The sequence below is a fragment of the Capsicum annuum genome, chromosome 2, assembly GCF_002878395.1.
Source record: "Capsicum annuum cultivar UCD-10X-F1 chromosome 2, UCD10Xv1.1, whole genome shotgun sequence".
NCBI classification, from domain to species: Eukaryota; Viridiplantae; Streptophyta; class Magnoliopsida; order Solanales; family Solanaceae; genus Capsicum; species Capsicum annuum.
This window is the reverse complement of record NC_061112.1, coordinates 128,728,687-128,752,501: the sequence shown is the minus strand read 5'-3', so window position 1 is coordinate 128,752,501 and position 23,815 is coordinate 128,728,687. Positions and strand designations below refer to the sequence as shown.

The window sequence follows — 23,815 nt, the reverse complement described above, 5'->3', positions numbered from 1 at the left end:
GAATAAAAATTTTAATTTTTCTTAATTACTTAAGTCAAACGATTTATTGCATGAATGTTTAGGACATGTCAATTAAATCTTGCGAAAACTGATTATTTAAAAGTTTTTCCTAACTTTGAGTGCAATAAATCAAAGTGTCAAATATGTCTTGAATATAAGTATGCTAAGCATCTTATAAGTCTTTTGAAAGGAATTCCAATCACTTAGACCTGATTCATGCTGACATTTTTTATATGAAGTCAACACCATCTCGTGGTAGGAAAAAGCATTTCATAACTTCTTCCATTGATGATTGCACAAAATATTATTATACACCATCTTGTGGTAGGAAAAAGCATTTCATAACTTCTTCTATTGATGATTGCACAAAATATTATTATGCTTATTTAATTTGTTGAATAATAAGGATGAGGTAATAGAATATTTAGGCAATATAAAACTGAAGTTAAAAATCAATTGGATAAAAAAATTAAGATGATAAAAAGTGATAGGGATGGTGAGTATGAATCACCTTTTCATCATATGTTTGCGTTAGTCTCGCCATTTGCTAGCGTACCTAAGTCTAAAAGTTTAATTCTATGCGTACCTCCTAAGGTTAAAAATTTAAATCTTGAACAGAATGTAATCTGATCTATTTGAGTACTATTTAGAGGTAACAAATATTTGCTTGATTTGCAAAGTTTACTGATGGAACTTGGAATCTCACCCACTACTGTTCAAAGAAAGATCAAAGGTACTGAGATATACTTTTTTAACTAATTGAATTACAGATGGATTCAGAACCTCAATATTTCTGTTTTATCAGTTAAAAGAGGTCAAATTGTGAGCTAGCAGGGGTTCCAACACATCAACAAGAGTAGTTCTCCATCATTTAAATCTGAAGAACACCATCAACCTGAAGCAAAATGTTAATATATCGCAATCTACTGAGATTTAACGTAGTTGGAGGGAGAAAAAAATCATCAAGGCTCAATCACCAACTTTCTGTTATCATTATGGACAAGCTTTGCATAATTACTAAAGTTCACCAATACCTGCAAGAACAGAAGAGTTTATTATTTGAGATGCCCTCAAGTAAACTAAATGAATCAGGCACTCATCTTTCAGTGTATACTTGAGCTAAAACACAAATGAATACATAGTGGAGGGCATTCAAAACGCCTTCAAATGGGATGGCAATAGTATTCGCGATGTGCAACCAGAGCCTTTATAAGGACTTTGATGCCTGTTTTTTATACCTTAAGCTTCAGGAGAGCTAACCTCCAAACAAGAGTATATAAAAGAGGGGGAAACTTATGAACTGGAAGGCCAGTTACAACTGAGCTGCCGCATTATTGCCTTTTTTACAGAATATTGCACGATCCCTTTAGGTGAAAACAGTCAACAACATCAGATTCTTTTTCTTTTTCTTTTTTTTGATATTTACAAATATGAGAAACAAAACTTACAAGAAAATTTGAAATCGTACTATGAAAATAGAATTGCAGGATTAGACGGCTTAATTGTATCCATACAAAATATTGATTTTAAGAATAGTAAAAAGATGTCTTATCTACAACGGGGTTCACCTTCGATAAACCATGACTGGAACTTAATATGATAGCTAAAACCAAAAATCTAGTGCCCGTGTCTGATCTTCTGGTGCTGCTTGCTCTGTTGCTGGTTATTCTGTTGCTTCCGACTGAGACATATCTGTCGATGACTGTGTCCAAGAAACTGAAATATGTTCGCCTCCATGGCTTTCGAATGAGAAAGATACAGTAAGGAACAAGAACACCGGTAATAAATCCCACTCCAACACTCACATAAAACCATTTATCAAGAAATTCATCACTGCTGTCATTTTCTAGTGTTGTTCTATTGTCTGAGTTCCCATTTTGGCATAATAATAGAAGTGGGGAGCTCCACAAAGATGGGGATTCCCCTCAAATGCAGACGCCGTAAAAGTTGTCATCTGCCCCTTATAAGGAACCATACCAGATAAATTGTTGTTTGAGAAGTTAAGATAGCTCAGGTATGACATTGATTCCATGCTTGATGGGATGGCACCTGAAAGCATATTACTCGAGAGATCAAGCGATGCCGACTGATGTAAGTTTGAAATGTTTTCTGGAATTTGTCCACTGATTTGGTTTCCAGACAAGTTCAAAACTATGAGGCCATGCAACTTCGTCAATTCTACAGGAAAACCTCCATTGAAGTTGTTTCTGTTGATGTTATGTTTCAATAAATTTTAAAACAAATACATCGGTTAAAGATTTTTAAGAGTTATGTTTCAATTAGTTTTGAAACAAATGCATCACTTAAAGTTTTGAGTTACAAAGAAAATGAATTTGATAAATTCATTATTCATAAGTTTTGAGTTACAAAGGAAATGTATTTGACAAATTCATTATTCATTAAGTTTTACGTTATAGGTTCAGAATGACATTTTTTGTTTTAAAACATACATGAACCTATTAAATATTACTTAATTAACATACTTCTCGTGCATGAAACTTTCATCCTATAAATATTGTTTTCTTTGGTTTGAAAAGACAAGCACTCAAAACTACTTTCCCCTTGGAAAACACTTGAGAGACATTGATTAAATGGTGAAATCACCAATTCAAGAATAGAAGAGCAACATTCTTGAATGCTACTTGTTTTGTGGCTTAGTTGAATCCCGAAGATAGAATTGTCACTAGTTCTTCCGTTTGCTCGTGGGAGAGACTCCAACTATCTTCAAGAAGCGTATTATCGTGCCTTTAAGCCAAGCAAGTTTTATTTTGAATTTATTGTACAATTATCATTATTGTTCTAACAGTTTCTAGACAAGTCTATTGAGGTAAGAAGTGATAGAGTCTTGGTGTACTTTTGGAACTGGTTTTTCAAATTTACTACCAAGCTTTCTTCATAGTAAATCCCTCTATGGCTTCTACATCAATATCAAATAGTATTTCATCTTTGCCTAATCCTAATTTTGAAATATTTGATGGCAAAGACTTTCCTAGATGGCGTGGAAAGATGGAATTCTTTTTAAAACGATTAAAGTTGGCATATGTTCTTGAAGAACCTTGTCCTAATGCTCCTGGTTCTGAGGTAGCATCTGACGAGGCTACTTTGATTAAAGAACAAATTGCCAAATGGCAATATGATTATTATTTGTGCAAGAATTATATTCTTGGAGGAATGTCTAACAAATAATATGATCAATATTATGTTAAATGCAAATATGCTAAAGAGATATGGGACACTCTTCAAGCTATTTATTTAGCCGAAGAGGCGAGTTCTAAGAAATTTCTTGTTTCAAACTATATGGAGTTCAAAATGGTTGATGACAAGTCAATCACTGAATAAGTACAAGAGTTCCAACTTACAGCTAATAAAATTGCTATATCTGGAATTGCTCTTGATGAAAACTTTCATGTTGGTGCTATTGTATCAAAACTTCCTCCATCTTGTAAAGAGTACTGAAGCAAACTCTTACACAAAAAGGAAGATTTGACTCTTGAACAATTGTTGCAACACTTGTAAATTGAACAAGAGACACGATGGTGCGATAATACTAGTTTGAAGGAACCTGTCATGAAAGCTCATATGGTTGAAGAAAAATCAAACAAAAAGGAACCTGAAAATAAGAATTTTTTAAAGGCAAAGAAGACTACGAATTTCAAGCGTAATGGTGCCAACTTTAAATCTGGTGAATTCTATCATTGTCACAAAGTTGGTCACTATGCGCGTGATTGTAGAATTCTCAAAGCCAAAAAGAAGAAAGAAAAAACAAATAAAAATAAAAAAGATGATCTTGTGGCAATGGTCACAGAAGTATTTGTAACGGAAGATCAAGTGGAATGGTGGATAGATACTGGCGCAACTCGTCACATATCAGGTAACCGAAATTCTTTCAAGACTTATTAATTAGCCAGGGATGGTAAAATTGTATATATGGGAAACTCCTCCACTACTAAAGTTGTGAAAAAAGGAATTGTTGAACTGAAATTTACTTCTGGAAAGATAGTTACATTGATGGACGTATTGCATGTTCCTGATATTCAAAAGAACTTGGTGTCAGGTACGCTTCTTTCGAAGCATGATTTTAAAATGGTTTTTTAGGCAGATAAGTTTATTTTATCTAAAAATGGCATGTTTGTTGGAAAAGGTTATGTTTCAAATGAAATGTTTAAACTCAATATTGAAAATAAAAATATTTTTGCTTATCTTGTGGAGTCTCTAGACTTATGGCACGAACGTCTAGGACATGTGAATTTTAGATCCATTCAACGTATGGTGAATAATGGATTAATCAAAGATTGTGGAAAGAATCATACTATTAAGTGTCTTACTTGTAGTAAATGCAAGATTACTAAGAAGCCCTTTAAGACAGTTAAAATGACTTCCACACTTTTACAATTAATCCACACTGATATTTGTGAGATGGATTATTTGTCACGTCATGGAAAGAGGTATTATATCACTTTTATTGATGACTACTCAAGATATACTTATGTCTTCCCATTGAAAACAAAAGATGAAACATTTGAGACTTTCAAAACATATAAAGCAAGAGTTGAAAATAAATTGAGTGTGAAAATTAAGTCAATTAGGTCTGATAGAGGTGGAGAGTACTTAAAATTGGATTTTATTAATTTTTGTTAGAGAGAAGGCATTGAAAAATAATTGACCATGTCCTATACACCACAACAACATGGTGTAGCAGAAAGAAAAAATAGGATTTTCATAGAAATGGTTAATTCTATGTTTTATGGATCTGGTATATCTGAAAATTTGTGGACTGAAGCCTTGCTTTAAGTATGTCATATTTTGAATAGAATTACTTCCAGGAATCATGATGCATCTCTATATGAACTTTGGAATAATTGAAAACCAAATATAAATTATTTTAAAGTATGGGGTTGCTTGTCTCATGTTCGATTACCAAATCAACATTTAACCAAGATTGGCTATAGAGGAGTAGATTGTGTGTTTATTGGTTATTCACAAACCAAAAAGGCTTATAGATTTTTAAATCTTGAGACCCCAAGTCCTCACACAATTATTGAATCTTTACATGCTAACTTTTTTGAGCATATATATCCCAATAAAAAAGATTCTTTTGAACAAGATTCAAGTTCTTCTATTTCTCCTCTTAAAAGAAAAATAGTTGAGCCATTGGAAGAAAGTCAACCAAGATGTAGTTCAAGATTAGCCAAATAAAAAGACTTTGGACCCGATTTTCAAGTTTATATGATTGAAAAGGATCCTGAAAGTTATGCTGAAGCTATGACTTCACATGATGCTCCATTTTGTCGTGAAGCCATTGATGATGAAATGCATTCTATATTATCTAATAATACATGGATATTGTCAGATCTTTCTCCTGGATGTAAACCAATTGGTTGCCGATTGATTTTTAGGAAGAAAATAAAATCCAGTAGTACTTTAGATAAGTACAAAGCCCGCTTGGTAGCTGAAGGTTTTACTTAATTGAAAGATATTGATTATTTTGATACTTTTGCACCTATAGCTCGGATGACCTCTATTCGTCTCTTGATTGCTCTAGCAGCAATTCATGATCTTGTGATTCATCAGATGGATGTGAAAACTGCATTCCTGAATGGAGATCTTGATGAAGAAGTCTACATAAAACAACCACAAGGATTTGTCAATCCTAGTCAAGAACGTAAAGTTTGTAAACTTCTTAAATCTCTTTATGGATTAAAACAAGCTCCAAAACTATGGCACGATAAATTTAAAAAATTTATGATTTCTAATAGCTACTTAATCAATGGTGGAGATATCTGTATATTTAGTAAATTTCAAGAAAATTCTGGTGTTATAATATGTCTTTATGTAGATGACATGTTGATCTTTGGAACTGATATCGAAAGAGTCAAAGAAATAAAATATTTTCTTGCTTCTCAGTTTGAAATGAAAGATCTTGGATAACCTGATGTAATTTTAGGCATCAAAATTGTAAGATCGGCAAGTGGTTTGACTCTTACTCAATCAAGTTATATTGAGAAGGTTCTAAAGAGGTTTGGTCATTTTGACGACAAGACTGCTCCTACACCATTTGATCCTAGCACCAAACTAGTGCGAAACTCTGGTGATATTCTTGATCAATTGACATATTCTCAGATTGTTAGGAGTCTTATGTATGTCATGCATTGTACCAGGCCAGATATTGGTTATGTAGTAGGAACTTTGAGCAAGTTTACTGGTAGCCCTGGAATTAAGCATTGGAATGCCTTAATTCATGTTTTAAGGTATCAGAAGGGTACAATTAATGTTGGCCTGCATTATTCTACCTTTCCAGCAGTTCTTAAAGGCTATAGTAATGCTACTTGGAATTCTGATCTGAATGACTCTAAATCTATTACTGCTTGGATGTTCACTTTGGCTGAAGCAGTAATATCTTGGAGATCAAAGAAGCAGACATGTATTACTCACTCAACCATGGAGTCAAAATTTATCGCTATGTCTTCTACTGGAGAAGAAGCTGATTGGCTGCGAAGTATGCTGATAGATATTCCATTATGGGGTAAGCCAATATCACCTTTGACTATATATTGTGATAATAAAGCTGTTATATTTCGGGTTTCAAGTGATTGTTAAAATGAAAAGTCAAGACAAGTTCGTCTCAAACACAATCATGTGAGAATATTATTGGAGGATGGCATAATATCGCTTCAATATGTGAAGTCCAAACTCAATTTAGCAGATCCTTTGTCTAAAGGGTTAGGCAAGGAATTGGTGGTACAAGCTTGTAATGAGATGGGAATAAAGTCTGTTGTAGATTGATTGTACTTTATGGTAACCCTACCTAATGATGTAATCTTAGGTTCAAAGGGAAAAACAAGTAAAGTTACAATTGTGAAACACATTAATAAAATTTTCTTTTTTTCTAGAGAGTGAGTAGATGTGCATAAGTTGAGATTTATTCTCTTGATAAATCTATAAGACCGATATCGGTTGGAGTAAATAATAACACTCTTGATAGATTTGACAGTATTCCTACAAAAGAAAAGAATGAGATTATATTCTCTTATTAAGTTTATACACCGATTTCAGTTGGAGTGTGTAGGAATACTCTTGATAGACTTAGTCGGAGTATGCAAAGTTACTCTTGATGAATTCACCGCACTAAGTGTGAAGTGGAGACCGCTTCAATAAGATTTTTACAGGGAAATCTTAAAGCACTTAGTTAAAAGGATTCGGAACACATGACCGTAAGGTGTCAAAGGATTTTGATTTTCACCGGAACATAGCAATATGCATGGAGTATTTTTCTACTTCATTCAATGAACCACTTGGTTCAAGATTTGTTCACTAAGTAGTCAATGATTTAGGAAGTTTTTACTAGCTAATGGTTCAAGTCCAAAAGACACCATTATTGATGCATGTTGCTAGATTGATGTCTCAAATGAATTTTGTTTTTATTTTTTTTAAAGTTAAAATTTCTTGAAACAAGTGGGGGATTGTTGATTTTATGTTTCAATAAATTTTGAAACAAATATATCGGTTAAAGATTTTTAAGAGTTATGTTTCAATTAGTTTTGAAACAAATGCATCACTTAAAGTTTTGAGTTACAAAGAAAATGAATTTGATAAATTCATTATTCATAAGTTTTGAGTTACAAAGGAAATATATTTGACAAATTCATTATTCATTAAGTTTTACGTTATAGGTTCTTGAAAGAATGGCGTTTTTTGTTTTAAAACATACATGAACCTATTAACTATTACTTAATTAATATACTTCTCGTGCATGAAACTTTCATCCTATAAATATTGTTTTCTTTGGTTTGAAAAAACAAGCACTCAAAACTACTTTCTCCTTGGAAAACACTTGAGAGACATTGATCAAATGGTGAAATCACCAATTCAAGAATAGAAGGGCAACATTCTTGAATGCTACTTATTTTGTGGCTTAGTTGAATCCCGAAGATAGAATTGTCATGAGTTCTTCCGTTTGCTCGTGGGAGAGACTCCAACTATCTTCAAGAAGCGTATTATCGTGCCTTTAAGCCAAGCAAGTTTTATTTTGAATTTCTTGTACAATTATCATTATTGTTCTAACAGTTTCTAGACAAGTCTATTGAGGTAAGAAGTGATAGAGTCTTGGTGTACTTTTGGAACTGGTTTTTCAAATTTACTACCAAGCTTTCTTCATAGTAAATCCCTCTATACTTCCCATATAACAGATACTCATTCATCTTTTGCTCTTGTACCATTGCGTTTAGGTCTCTTATGCTTGTTGGAACGTTGACAGTTAAGTTGTTTTCTGCAAGATCAAGGACCTGCAATGAGCTCAGACTTGACATTCCTAAAGGAAGCTCTCCGTAAAATGAATTTGACCTTAATCTGAGGATTAGGATTCTAAGGTTTTGAAAACCATCAGAGATCCATGCGGGGAACTTTCCGGATAGCCTGTTGTTGCCTAGATCAAGTGTCTCCAAACTAAATAAATTTTTCAAAGAAAAGGGGACCCCTCCAGAGAATTTGTTGTCATTTAAGTGCAATGACTGAAGCTGGATTAATTGGCCCAAAGAACTTGGAACTGAGCCAGATAGATTATTGTTCCCAAGGTCTAAAGCTTTCAAGTAAGAACACTTCCCTATGCTTGAAGGGACATTTCCTGTTAGTTTATTGTTTGATAGATCAATGACTTGAAAAAGGGTCATTCCAATAGTAGCTGGTATTTCACCGGAAATTTCGTTACCCGAAAGAGACAGAAATATCAAGTCTGGCATGACTTCAGATATATTCTGAGGAATGTGACCTTGAAACTTATTGTTTGATAGATCAAGCAATTCAAATGGGGCACTAAGTAATGGAATGGTTCCTTTTAATAGGTTTTCACTCAAATCTATATCTGCAAAGGGAAATGCTGGAAATGGATTTGGTAATTCACCATTTAACTGATTAAAAGAGAAATTCAGCAGGGATAAACTAGAAGAAATGTCCCAAAACCAGCCTGGAATGGAATCTGAGATACTTGCATTTGAAATATCTAGGAACTTGAGCTCTTTTTGAGACTTGAGCCAAGTAGGAAAAGAAGGACCTAAATGGCAAGATTTCCAATCTGAAATGGAGGAATCCAGTTGGGATTAACATTCAAGGTCAAGGAGTTGGATGAAAGGCCAAGAATCTTCACTTTGCTCTGGTTCTTAAAATGAAATTCTGATAGAGTACCTGTGAGGAAATTAGAGGAAACATCAAGAATAGACAATTCAGTAAGCTGTCCAAAACTATCCGGTAGAGTGCCATTTAGCTGATTTCTTGAAAGTACCAAGTTGGCCAAATTTGGAAGCTTTCCTAAAGAAGCTGGTATAGGTCCTTCAAAAAAGTTGAAAGCTAATCTAAGTTGTTGAAGATTTTTCAACTGACCCAACCATTCTGGTATTTTACCAACAAGACCATTGTTACTCAGCTTTAAGTACCTCAAACTAGGCAAAGGCCTTTTGGAATCACATTTCTCCATTCCTTTGAGTGTTTCAGGTAGACTTCCTGACAAGCTGTTTCCTTATAATTCAAAGTTGATTAAATTGCATAGTCCTCCAAAAGTACTCAGTATTCCACCTTCGATGTTGTTCAGAAAGAGATTGAAGTGAGTCAGGAAAGTCATATTCCCGATGGATCTAGGCAATTTTCCTTGTAGTTGTTTGAACCTAAATCGAAAACTTCTATCTGTTTCCAACTTCCTCTAAATAGCTCAAGGCAATTGGCACTAAGGTTCTTGTTTAGTGCGAGGTTCAAGTATCTTAACCTTGGAATCTCACTGCTGCCCAGTGGAATTCTGCCTCTAAAACCAGAGTTGCTCAAGTCCATATATTCAAGACTGCTGATATTTACAAGCCAGCTCGGGAACATTGATTTGAAACTATTGAAACTAAGATCGATAACAGCTAATGAAGAGAAGTTAACAGGAGTAAGATATGAAATGGAACCAGACAACAAACCACAAGATGAAAGATGCCACTCTGTTAAATGCGGAAGCTGGTTTAGCATTTCCAACCAAGTTGATCCTACCATAGAGAGCCCTACTTGGTTCATCCCAAGATATTTTAAGGAAACAAGACTAGTTACCCACTGAAAACTTTCAACAGTCAAGGCTGAGAATTCTGAAGAAACATCAAGTTACTGCAAGTGAGAAAGATTTCCCAAAGTGGGTGGTATTGTACCGAAAAAACCAGCTTTCGATAGATTCAGATATTCAAAGTTCTTCAAAGAACCAACAAATCTTGGAATTGGGATTCCACCAAATGTGTTGAGACTCAAATCCAAGTTCCATACCTGGTAACATCAACAGAATCGACTGGAAATGGATTGTGAAGGTCTATTTTGATAACAGAACCAGCAGTGTTACTGCACCTTATTCCCCTCCACTTACAACAGTCTCTTCCTTGCCATGACAAAAGCCGGTTCTCAGGATCATTCAGTCCATTCTTGAAATCAACAAGTGCCTCAAGATCATTTGCTGAACAATTTGTAGCACCATTTTGGGCATTACAAGCGAATTCTACTGCTATTGAATGCAACATGACAAGAAAAAGCATACACACTTGAAGCCTCTCCATGATTTTCAAGTCTTGGAACTAAAACAAGCACCCTTTTCTTTAGATGGTTGAAAATACATGGTGTATTAGCAATTAGTGCTATTATCAAAATGGTTGTCAGTTGTCACTTGCCATTAGCTGAATAAGGAAATTGGTTTAGTCAACTGGTCTCCATTATCATTAGGATTTGAAAATGATTTTGTCATATTTTCTTGAGCGCCAATCTTTCGGGTTTTGTCGTTAGCTTTTGTTCTTTATATTATCAAGTTATCAGAAGTCAGCAACACAACAATAAACAAAAACAGAATATATAAAGGGAGAAGGTGTAGACAACTTTTCAAATTCCAAGTTGACTTTAACCAACAAAAAGAAAAAGAACTTTTCAAGTTGACCAATACAGCTCGAGTACATACTGCTGTCATAGAGCGAATTAAGACATTTGGATATTTTAATTTGATTTTGCACGAAGAAAGAAGAGGAGATAAATTCTGAATTGTTTAATGTTGATATATAGGTTTTACTGTAAACATTTCAAGTTTTATATAAAAATGTATCTAGCGAGTGAAAAATGGTTTTGGTAACAATTATGTTTTTCATTTTGACTAGCATGAGGCAATAGAAAAGGTCAATTTGAAAATACACATTCTTTTTCCATCAAAACTAACCACTTTTGTATTACACTACATCAACGAGCTACAAAATACAATTCCACTTGAGAAAACTTTCTCAAGTTGACTCAGGATCCGACTCCTGATCGAGGTTGGGAGTCATAAGTTGGGTTGAATCGTGGATCGAAGTCAGGAGTTGGACATCGGATTAACATCAGAAGGAGTCGGATCCCAGGTTAGCGTTGCGAGTCAGGTCCCAAGTTGGGGCCGGAAGTCAAGTCCTATGTCAGGAGTTGAGCCTCGGGAGATGAATCAGATGTGTCGAATTGGAGTCAGGAGTCAAGGTCCGAGTCAAGGTTGGGAGTCGTGCCCGAGTCAGGGTAGGGAGTTAGGTCTCGTGCTAAGGTCAAATGTCAGGGATCATAATCTTGTACTAAATTTATACGTTCACAGGGATCATAACGCCAATTCTTCTTCCGGCACTTACTTTCAGAAGCAACCTGCTTATCACATGTTCAGTTACTTTTAAGAAGAGTATCGAATTAGATAATTGAGTTCATCTTGGTCACTTGTTGTTGCATAACTATGGCATGCAGTTGAGCAAGTCACCAACATTTTCTCAGAAGTTCAAGTTTCAAAGTTTACCACTATTTAGGAAATAAATTAGGATGGACTTGGGGAAAGAAGGTTATTAGGAAGTTAGGAAATAAATTAGGATGGACTTGGGTTGGAGGAAAATATTCTGGGGTACAATATTTTTAGATCCTGAGACCTGTTAAGAATATATATGTTTTTTAACACGCATAATAAAAAAGTTCAATGCTTCCGTGCACCGAAATTTTGAAACCCTTAAATCGAACAGCAAATCGAAGAATAGAACTTTTAAAGGAAAAAACTTGTACCCTGAACCTAATTAATTCAGTCCGATTCAATTTTTTGATATTTTTTATATCAATAAATTGTAGTAGCACAAGAAATACATAAGATTTAAGAAATCACACTTGTACAGGGCAGAGCCAGTTACTAGCAATCATAATAGAATTGCTGATTACCGTGGAAATTCAGGTACTACAAACACTAGATTTGTAAAAGACTCAAAGGAAACAAGAAAATTTCTTGACCATGATTCCTTGCCCCTTGTCTCTTGTTCCCCTTCCTCCAAGCCAACCCCTCAAACTATGGATATGTAGAACTTCGCAAAAGGCTGTTGTCATGAGCTAGAGATTTGCGAAAATTAACATCACCTGTGGAATCTTTTTTGTTGTTCCTCTTCTTGAAATGCTTCGAAGCCGCTTTCAGTACCTTAGCCCACCCCTGCACACGATAACACTCCTTTAACGGCTAGAAGAAAAAAACTAAACAAACTCAGAAACTAAGGGTTGTTTGGTATGTGGAATAAGGATAATAATTTCGAAATAAAATTTAAGATTAACATTATTTCATGTTTGGTAGGAGATATTAGCAAGTCCAAAACTATTTTACTCCAATATTTGTACTAAAATGATGGAACTACCATTTCAATAGTTGGCTAGATATTCCAACCCATTTCTCCTACCCATAACCTCAATTTGGAAAAAGAAAAAGAGCTCATACCTTTCGTGGGGTTGGAGCAGATGAAGATGAAGATGGTAGACGACTAAAATCAAAAGCTTTCTTCTTTCTCTTCTTCAACCTGTGACATTCCCTAATATTCTCAGTGACAACATTAGACAACTTCCTCTTGATTTTTGCCGTCACTTTCTTGAAATTGGCTGCGCCAATGCAACCTAGCGAGATATCCTCGTAAGACAGCCTTCTATGAGGCGACAACGGTCGTGGTACTAAAGGAGACCAAATTGAACTCTGGGTATAGTCAAAATCGAATGCTGAATTGTCTGGAAATTTACAGAGCAGATCTTTGGACATGGAACACTGTAGATGCTCAATGACCATCACTAATGGATCTCCATAGCAGCTCATACTTTCTGGTTTTGTCTCAATTGTTGATATTTTGTTTAGATGATGAGAAAACGAGTAGTAATTAAAGCAGAAAAAGTAGCCGTTACAATAATTCAAAGGACAAGGATTCTTCAGGACTCCACGTGTCAGACCATGTTGATGTTGAGAATTATCAAATATAAATCGGTTTGTTCTTAAATATCGAAGGAAAAAAAATTGTAATCCCTTTTCTCATTTGTGTTATTATTTTTTTTTGTTTTGTCTCAAAAAAATGTCATTTTTTTTATTTGGTAAATATTTAATGACATTATTCTTATTTTATTATTACTAGATCTCACTTAATAAGAAAAAGACAACTAAAAAATATACATTAAATTACTTCCTCTATTTAAAAAAGAATGACCTAGTTTGACTTGGCACAGAGTTTAAGAAAATTAAAAAGACTTTTGAATCTTGTGATCTTAAATTAAAGATATGTCAAATGTATCAAAATGTTCTTCAATCTTGTGGTCTTAAATATGTCACGTGGAAAATTTGCATGTCGCCTTTTTGTTTCTTGATGATTGCTACTGCAATTTTGAGAGGTAAGTGCAATCTGTTTATAGCAGCAAACAGTCTGATATACATGTGCTCCTAGACTCTGCCTTCCTGGTGTTGTTTTGTGGAGGGAGGAGGCAGGATAGTATAGCATAAGGGTGGCATTCTAAATTGTTTCGCCAGCATTATCTAATATGGCTCTAATGGTGGATAATGGTGTTAAGTGGGTCGGGTTGGGTCAATCCGGAACCAGCCCGTGAGAGTTATTTGGGTTGTGGGTCGGTTTGGATTCGGGCCTGGTTAAATAGGCCGGTTCGATTTTGGGCCCAACAGTAAAAAATTTCAAGACAATCCTAAACCGACCTTCTTAATCCAATCCAGTCCAACTCATCTAAATCCGATTAAAACTGGTTAAAAATTCGGTCAAAACCGGTGAAATGGCAAAAAAAAAAAGATTTTTTCTCCATTATACACTATATATACCCACCTGTATACATTTTAAATATATTAAATAATAGATATACACTATATATATAGCATATACTACATTACTATTTAAAAAATATATACACATAATACATATACACAATTACACATGTAATATATACGTACCATAGAAGATATATACACATATATACGTACCATTCAATAAACGCATACTACTTTAACTAAAATATACTACAATATATACACACACTATATATAGTTATATACTAATTTGTAAAACATATACACATGTATACGCTAAATATATACGTCTATAGAAGATATATACACATGTATACGTACCATTCAACATATATACTACTTTAAATAAGATATACTACAATATATATATACACACTATATATATATATATACATATATATATATATATATATAGTTATATACTAATTTATAAAATACATACACATGTATACGTTAAATATATACGTCTATAGAAGATATATATACATGTATACGTACCATTCAATATATACGTACTACTTTAAATAAAATATACTACAATATACACACATGCTATATATATATAGTTATATACTAATTTGTAAAACATATACAAATATATACGTCTATAGAAGATATATACACATGTATACGTACCATTAGTATATACATACTACTTTAAATAAAATATACTACAATATATACACACACACTATATATATAGTTATATACTAATTTGTAAAATATATACACATGTATACGTTAAATATATAGTACTTTAGAAAATATACACACATATATACATACCATTCAATATATACATACTACTTTAAATAAAATATACTACAATATATACACACACGATATATATAAATATATAGTTATATACTAATTTATAAAATATATACACATGTATACGTTAAATATATTGTACTTTAGAAAATATATACACATATATACGTACCATTCAATATATATATACTACTTTAAATAAAATATACTACAATATATACACACACTATATATAATTATATATATAGTTATATACTAATTTGTAAAATATATACACATGTATACATTAAATATATACGTCTAAAGAAGATATATACACATGTATACGTACCATTCAATATATACATACTACTTTAAATAAAATATACTACAATGTATATACTACAATATATACACACACTATATATATAGTTATATACTAATTTGTAAAACATATACACATATATACGTTAAATATATACGTCTATAGAAAATATGTATACATGTATACGTACCATTCAATATATACATACTACTTTAAATAAGATATACTACAATATATATACTACAATATACACACACGCTATATATATAGTTATATACTAATTTATAAAATATATACACATGTATACATTAAATATATAGTACTTTAGAAAATATATATGCATATATACATACCATTCAATATATACATACTACTTTAAAATATATGTACTTCTTTAAATAAAACATATGCTACTTAATATAATAATTAATAATACATTATAGTTAATTAGTAATACATTAAAACTAAATATTTATTTTAAACTAAAAAACCAATTTAAATCATTAAATGAAAAAAATTACAAAGTAAGGACTAAGGAGAGAATGAATGTTGAATTTTATTGATTGCAAAATGATCCAAATTTTTTAATTTATATGAATGAAAAAATCTACAAATTTTGCATCACTTTTTCTAACTCATTCATGTTAATATTAATAGGAACTTGCATAGGATAGTCAAAGTCCACGGGGGCAAAACCATGCATTGGACTTGATTCTAGCGAGTCCTCCCGTGAGTCATTATTTCTTCAAGTCTCTGCTCGCTGTTCGGCTCCGCTTTCATTCCTTAATTTCTTCGTTCGTCTCTAATCCAATCTCTAAGGCAAACTAGTACATTCATTGTGTTGGTTCCAATGAATGTCGGTTGTCTCCAAGCTGCTGTCGTCCCTGACTAAAAACGCTCTCCGATGCAACAGTTGACATTGGAATATTCAGGATATCTCTAGCTAATCTTGAAAGTACAGGATATTGTGCTTCATTATTCCTCCACCAATCCAACGTGTTGATCCGTCGTCTGCAATCTTCTAGTGGCGATCGGAGATAATACTTCAACTCTTTCCGATAAGTTGTTGTGTAATCTCCCTCCTCAACATTGTTTCAACAAGGTAAATCATAAAAGTGATCAGGAAAATCACTATGTGCCGGCCTTTTAGAAGATGATGACTCCTCGAGAGGATGAGGAACGACAGTTGGAGTGCTATTTGTCGGTACAGCTAAATCAACTAAATCAGCATAGTGGTTATATAATTTATCCATGTAAGCGTTTGCATCGGCCATAGTCGTCCACAAATCAGGTTGTTCTTGTTCTTCATCATAAGAATCATTGTTAGTATTTATTTCTAAGTTATCATAAACAAGACTATTAAAATGGCACATAGTATTATATTTCACGCACGAATTTAGCATAGCACCAACCAAGTAAATAGACAGAATCGAAAAAAAATATTTTTTAAATTTAGCAAATATGGCACCAACAGCTTCTTTTTAACCTTCTTTATTTTTATATTCTTTGAGCAAATCAGAAATATCGACTATATATGCCAAAATATTACAAATAGTAGGATAATAAGCACCAGAAAACTCAACCGTAGCTATATAAAAAAAAATTAAAAACTTAACAAGATCTTTAATTACAGCCCAGTCAGAATCATGTAGCATGTAGTAGGAAGAATTAGCAAACGAACTACAATGTTGGTTAAAAGATAGTGTAATAGGAACTCTATATTTATAACAAGTTTTTAAAAAATCATACATAGCATTCCATCTAGTTTCACATTCTTCAGGCATCAATATCGGTGCAAGTCCATTTTGTTCACATTTAAGTTTAAAGTCTATAATTCTACTTCTACGATTATTTTCTTGAATAAAACCAATGGCAAGACGAATTTTTTAAATATAAATCTCAATAAACTCAAGACCATCTTTTACAATTAAATTATATATATGATAAGTACATTTAACATGAAAAATTTCAGGTAACAGCGAAAATAGCTTAGATTTTAACTTTGTTATAACAGTCTTGTTGTTAGAATCATTATCTAAAGCAATACATAAGATTTTATTTTCAATACCGCAATATTCTGCAACTTTAGCAATTGAATCAACAATAAAATCTCCGATATGCTTACGATCTTCATCATATAAAAAAGCAAGAATACGTTTTTGCATAACAAAATTACTACCTATCCAATGACAAGTAATGGTTAAATAATCATTTTTATTTACAGCACGACCAAGATCAGAAGTTAGGGACATTCTACACTGAATATTTTTTAGCAATATTGATAAATAAAAATAATATTGTGAATGAAGTCTAAAAATATCGGCCCTACAAGTACTTCTAGGAATACCATTAAACATAGGATTATATATTGCTTGAATATAATGAATAAAGGTATCAAAAGAAGGAAAACTAAAAAGAAACAACCCACAACTATCATTTTTAGCTATTTCTTCTTGGTCTCTCAATTTATTATACTTCTTCATTACCTGACCGGTTGCTGGGTCCATTCTAGTTTGTGTTTACCAACATCCGTACCACCTCGGGCAATATTTAACTCTCTTTCGTGATTATTATTTATATGTCTCATTAACGTACCCGTACCCCCTTACTTGCCTCATTTTTTATGCTTATATATTTGTTGACAAATATTGCATTGCACCTCAATATCTGATATACGTTCAAAAAATTGCCATGCAATGTTAGTTGGTTTACGAGCTCTTAGGGCACGGAGAGAACGGGGAGGGAGATTAACCGATTCAGATCTAACATTGGCATTTCCTACTGCGGGTGTCTCACTAATATTTTCATCATCTTCATCTAAATTAACCGCATCTACTTCATTCTTTTCTTCTATACCGTAATTTTTCTGAGCTTCTACATAATTCATATCGTGGACACCTACACCTAAAGGTACACCTACTTCTTCCTCAAAAGGTTGACTAAGCGGTACCTGAGGCACACAGGTATATCTACTACTCGAAGTATCTCTCCCGCTAGTAATTCATTTTTTTACTACCACTACCACTTTCGGGATAAAAAATTTTAACACCCTTAGTAGCGAGGTTTCTTAATTTATCCATAATATAGATTAAACTAAAAAAATTCAAAATAAACAAATATAATAAAATTAAATATTCAACAATTAATACAATAAATAAAAATTAAATGTAAGAGATGGAACAATAATATCAAATTTTGGAAGTATCCAAAGGTTGCGACTTTAAAAACTTCCACTCGTACTTTGTAATCACAAAATTTAAAAAATTAAAATAAGCACTTTAGGAAATTAAATATATAGAATATTTGAGAATTGAGATTTGAGAGAGAATGAGATTTGAGAGAATAAAAAATTGTGTGAAAAATGATTTGAAAGTGTAGGGTATTTATATGATTTTTTTTGGGTTAAAAAAAATAATTTAATTGAAAAAAAGTTTTTTTTTTTAATAAAAATAGGATTTTAGCCATTTTGGGCTCCCAATGGCTATATTATCGTTGCGCCCAATGGCTATAGTGGCCTAACGACTATTTTTTAGAAAATCCATTTTAAAAAAAAAAAAAAAAAATATCTTAACTGGGCCGGGCCAGTTAACCGGCGGGCTTGGACCGGTTTTGGTTCATGCCGAGTTAACAGGGCCCAAAAAATTAACTCAGCCCGGGACCCTAAAGCCCGTGGGCTAATCGGGTCGGGTTGGTGTGGTGGGCCAGGCTGGGTCGGTTCGGGCCGGATCAACCGGCCCGATTGACAGGTATAATTATGGATAACTTAGCTAATGGTTCTATTTGTGGTGTCGTCGTGCTCATTGAGTCTTCAAATATTGGTGGCATTATTTTGTCATGGTTTGTCTTGGTCTACTGTTTTCGTAGTTGCAGCTAGTCATACAAATTTGTAAATGCTTCATTCTGCTCCTCTATTGTTATTACCAATATTCTACCGATTGTGTTGGACAGTTTTAATATATTCATCAATATATCTATCTGTATAAACATTGCCCTTGACCTCTGACGGGGGAAATCATTATTATTGAATCTACCAGTGATTGTTTTGGATAATTTCTTTGTAGATTACGACTGTTGATCTGGTCAAGAGATTCTATCCTTTGTTTGAAAGAGGTGCAAATGTTGCTCTTACTTTCCCTGGTCGCACAGTAAAGTACTTTTCTAGCTTGAGAAGCTCTTTAGGTCCTGGAGTTGATGGCTGAGCAACCTCCCTGAAAGGGATGATGAGCATTGTAGTGTTGATGGGCAGGGCAATCTGTTTCTTTTACTGGTGGGTAAATAGAAATGTTCCTCTCCTCATTCGTAGAAAGAAGAAGAAGGTAAGTAGCTAAACCATTTGCATAAAGATATTAAAATAAAGCCGGTAAAAAGGAGATGGTATGTTAGCCGCCATTTTTTCAGCGAAAAAGTATTTTTCAATGTTAATAAAAATAATGAAATTTCATCGGATTGCTGATTATAATGGTGAAAGAAATCAATGTTAAAGTGAACCAAAAAATTAACAAACCAAACATATTCAAAAAATTATGTACAATTTTAATTTGCTAAACCCACTACAATTACAGAAGCTTGGACAGTGGAAGAAAGGAACGAAGGAGAAAGATAACAGCTGAAGAAAAGAAAAAAAGAATGTGGGGGTACTGGTTGATGGAGGGAGGGGATTGGGTAAAAGAGAGAAAAGAAAGTCAAAGTTGTAAGAGAGTGAAAAAAAATAAAAAGAGAAAAATAAATAAAATATATTTATAATTAAATTAACATGTGTCATTCAGTGATTAATGCGTGTTTAGCACCTATTTTTAAGAAATTGAGATTGATTTCAAAAGATGTATTAATATCATATCAAAATTGGTTAGGGGGTAATAGGATGACCATAAATTTTAGGTGTCTCTTTGAAAATTCGGAACAACTTCAGTTGTGTCTTTATGTAATAGAAGTTCGATAGCAAAATATGCTACATCCTCTTAGATCCCAGATAAAGATGTTTCGTTACAAATATTAACGAAATTCCATGATATAAAGATAGCGAGAGAGAAAGAGATCAAGGATCCACTCATCAAACAAACTACTCTAGGGTGTCATACCTCCAGACTCCAGTTGTCGGAGCCTAAGTAGTGCGGACTTTTCACTTTTGATGCTGCACTCGTGTTAGATTCTCTAAAAATACACTATTGTGAATCCGACACACATTCGCTGATATTTTTGAAAAGTCTGAGCAATATAGGTCGAAGTACACCGCTTTAAATAAGAGGGACCAATAATGTCCTCTAAAGGCCAAGACATTGTTATTACGATATAATGATACATCTTAAATCCAATTATTTATCAACAAAAAGTACACACTTTCCTAGCTTTGAGATTAAATCATTTTAACAATTTAATGCAATTAAACTCGACAAAAGTTGGTCAATATATTTTCACTTGACACTCAAGTAAAAGAAAGAAAGAAAGAAGTTTAATTATAAACTATAGGCAAAATGACCTTCTGGACCCCTCTACTATGTCAGTTTTGTAAGTTGGACACTCCTACTTACATGTTTGTTATCTGTACCCGTGAACCCATCAAAAAGCAACATTTCGCACCCTTTGACCGTTGACCTTGCTTATGTGGCAAGGTCATGGTGACTAGGACAAAGAGAGTGTAACCACTCGCCTAGGGGTGCGAGTGGGGTCAATTTTTGGCCAATTTTACATTAAAATAATTAAAAAATAAAAATAATATTAAAATTTAAAAAAAAAAATAAAAAAGGTTCCTTTTTTCCCTCCATCTTTTAAATTTAAAAATATTTTTAAATATTTAAAAATATTTTTAAAAATTTAAAAATAATTTAAAAAAGGATCCTTTTTTTCCCTCCATCTTTTTAAATTTACAAATATTTTTAAAATAATTCAAAAATATTTTGAACAATTTAAAAATAATTTAAAAATCATTTTAAAAATATTTTTAAAAATTTAAAAAAAAAAATTCCCTCCCCACCCCAGCCCATCCCCAGCCCCTTCTTTTTTTCCTCCATCCTTTTCAATTTAAAAATATTTTTAAAAATTTTAAAATAATAAATTTAACACTCTTTTCCCTCCCCTCCCCCCCCCCCCCCCCCCCCCCCCCCATCTCCCCCCCCCACACCCCCCCCCCTGTCAACCCCACCCACCCCTTTCCCCCAGCCCTCTACCCCACCCCAGCCCATCCCCAGCTCACCCAGTCCCACGTAACCCCTCTCTCTTCTCCAGCCCCCACCCCACCCAGCCCATCCCCATCCCACCCAGCCCCACACAACCTCTTCCCCAGCCCTCCACCTCACCCAACCCCATTTCTCCAGCCCCCCACCCCACCCAACCCTTCCCTCAGCCCCTACCCCACCCCATCTATCCCCCACACAACCCTCTCCCTGTCATGTCTCAAATCCTATTGGGGCGAACTGGCACCCGTAATCGAGGAGGCCCGGGAGAACCAACTCATAACCTTATACTTCCCATGCATACCTCTATGACAACCCGAAATTCGGACAGCATCATGTCGCATATAAAAGGAAATAATCACCTGTATAAGCTCGAGCACATACATATATATATAGACAATACTTGGCCATTTGAGCCATCACATCTATTAACAAAACACCACCTTGACTGTACATTAGGTCTACAAAGCCTCTAGACAATACACAGAGTTTAACCAAGGTTGGAACACACCCGCCATATAACTAACTTCTATACAATACCAAAAGTGACTGGATATGACACGGAAAGCCCCGAAGCAAATTGGAGCTCACCAAAAGCAGCTGAATATCCTGGCTCCTACTTGTGCGGCATATGAGCTGAGGTACCTGTGCCTGCAGCATGAAATACAGGTCCCCCATGGGGGACGTCAATACGAAATATATACTGAGTATGTAAAGTTGTAGATAATCACATATGATATAGGAGCTCAATAGAAATCAGAAACAAGTGAATAAATCGTAATAGGAGTGAACCACACTTACTAGAACTTGTGACAACCTGTACGTTGTATTTATTCAATCACTTTACCTTCATTCTTATCATCTTTGTAATCATTACTGTACTGTACTGTGATCATTAGGCTGCCTCCAGTACATATCAACTGGGATCGACCCATGATAGGCTTATGCCCCTGGATACCACCCATAAATACATAAATAGGGATCGACCCATGATAGGCTTATGCCCCTGAGATCCACCCGATAAGAGAGAACTTCCATCACTTAGTTCAATTAATATTTGAGATTGTTATTTCGGTCGCCACCATATTTTTAATACTTTGAAACAATGATACATCAATAAGAGACATATAAATAGACCATGAATGCAATAACAATGAAGTAAGAACTCATTGGCACATCAATGAAGTGTTTTGGAGTCATCAATGTCATAAAAATGAAGTAGGAACTTATTGGTATATCAATGAAATATTTTGGAGTCATTAATAGCACATGGATCTTGTTTGAGTAACCGGATACCTTCTGGCATTCATTAGTGCAATAAACATGTAAGATTTTGAAAACAAGTAAGTATTGAAATGTCTTGACATCTTGTAGGGTGGAAACAAGTTCATTGGTAACGTAGGACATAATACAAAACCATTATGGATCACATGTTATTGAATGACTTTGGAAACTTTCTTAATAGAGCAATTGTTCACTTTCATGCCAAAGATATGGTATAGAGTATGCTTTACATACCTGACTGTCAACCTTCAATACTAGTCCCAAATGGACTTCCCGTCCTTTCGGATTACTTATCCACAATGAACATATATAGCAATCTAGTATTAGCAACCAAACGTCACAATTCAATTATTTGAACTCACCAAACTAGTGGTTAAGTAGTAGGCCTTAATTACACCATAAAGGGTGTCACCATAACCCTCTTATACTCCAATTACATTCACATACCATGCATATTCATACAACATCCTCCAATATCAAGTTTGAATTCATTTATCCTTCCAACCAATCCATTAAACCAAATTGAGCCATAGACATAAATAATCATCAATTCAATAGTATATCACCATATCCACCTTCCATAACTCAATTACCATATCCACCTTCCACAATTCGATACAACCAAACCATGCAAAATAGTCCATAACCCTATTTCTATCACCTTTCAATAACATCCAATACATATAATCCTCTATCACACATATACATAAGGAAAAGAACAAAGGAAAACAATATTCATACCTTAGAATTCACCTCTTGATTATGCAATCCTGTTTGCACAAATAATAGGTTCCGTTCGAAGCTCTCGAGATGACAAACGCAGTTATCGGATTACTTTGAAATTTCTACGGTTAAATCAAAAGTAATTTAAAGGTCAAATTTGTCTAGGTTTTTTCTTTCTCAATGATTGATGATGAAAATGAGTTTTTGAACTCATATACATGTATATATACACATATTTCTGTCCATAATATAATAGGAAATGACCAAAATGCCTTTAAAATTTAAATAATGTCAAATCTGTCCTTTGGTGGACTGTTTTGATAGACTAAAGTAGATCGACCATAACTCTTTGCTCCGATATCGGATTTGGATGAAATTGGTATCGTTGGAAGGATAATTCAAAGGAATTTCATTTCATATAAAGTATGCCACCCAGTTCGTCCTGTACAAAGAGTTATGGTCGTTTGAAGT

The 23,815-nt window shown here is 33.8% G+C and overlaps 3 protein-coding genes across 3 annotated transcripts; all 3 read right to left on the bottom strand.

Moving 5' to 3' along the window:
• Positions 1-1,846: 1,846 nt before the first annotated feature.
• LOC107858163 (receptor-like protein EIX2) lies at positions 1,847-9,466 on the bottom strand. The gene is made up of 4 exons (XM_016702874.2): positions 9,178-9,466; positions 8,063-9,067; positions 6,433-6,565; positions 1,847-2,207 (listed from the first exon to the last, which is right to left on the bottom strand). The coding sequence occupies exons 1-4, from the start codon at positions 9,464-9,466 to the stop codon at positions 1,847-1,849; spliced, it is 1,788 nt and encodes a 595-aa protein (XP_016558360.2).
• Positions 9,467-9,606: 140 nt separating this feature from the next.
• On the bottom strand, positions 9,607-10,562 carry LOC124896270 (receptor-like protein EIX1). The gene is made up of 2 exons (XM_047407810.1): positions 10,279-10,562; positions 9,607-10,081 (listed from the first exon to the last, which is right to left on the bottom strand). The coding sequence occupies exons 1-2, from the start codon at positions 10,560-10,562 to the stop codon at positions 9,607-9,609; spliced, it is 759 nt and encodes a 252-aa protein (XP_047263766.1).
• Positions 10,563-12,062: 1,500 nt separating this feature from the next.
• LOC107861217 lies at positions 12,063-13,155 on the bottom strand. Its single transcript, XM_016706577.2, has 2 exons — positions 12,743-13,155; positions 12,063-12,463 (listed from the first exon to the last, which is right to left on the bottom strand). The coding sequence occupies exons 1-2, from the start codon at positions 13,106-13,108 to the stop codon at positions 12,326-12,328; spliced, it is 504 nt and encodes a 167-aa protein (XP_016562063.1). The 5' UTR covers positions 13,109-13,155; the 3' UTR covers positions 12,063-12,325.
• Between the last annotated feature and the right edge of the window lie 10,660 nt (positions 13,156-23,815).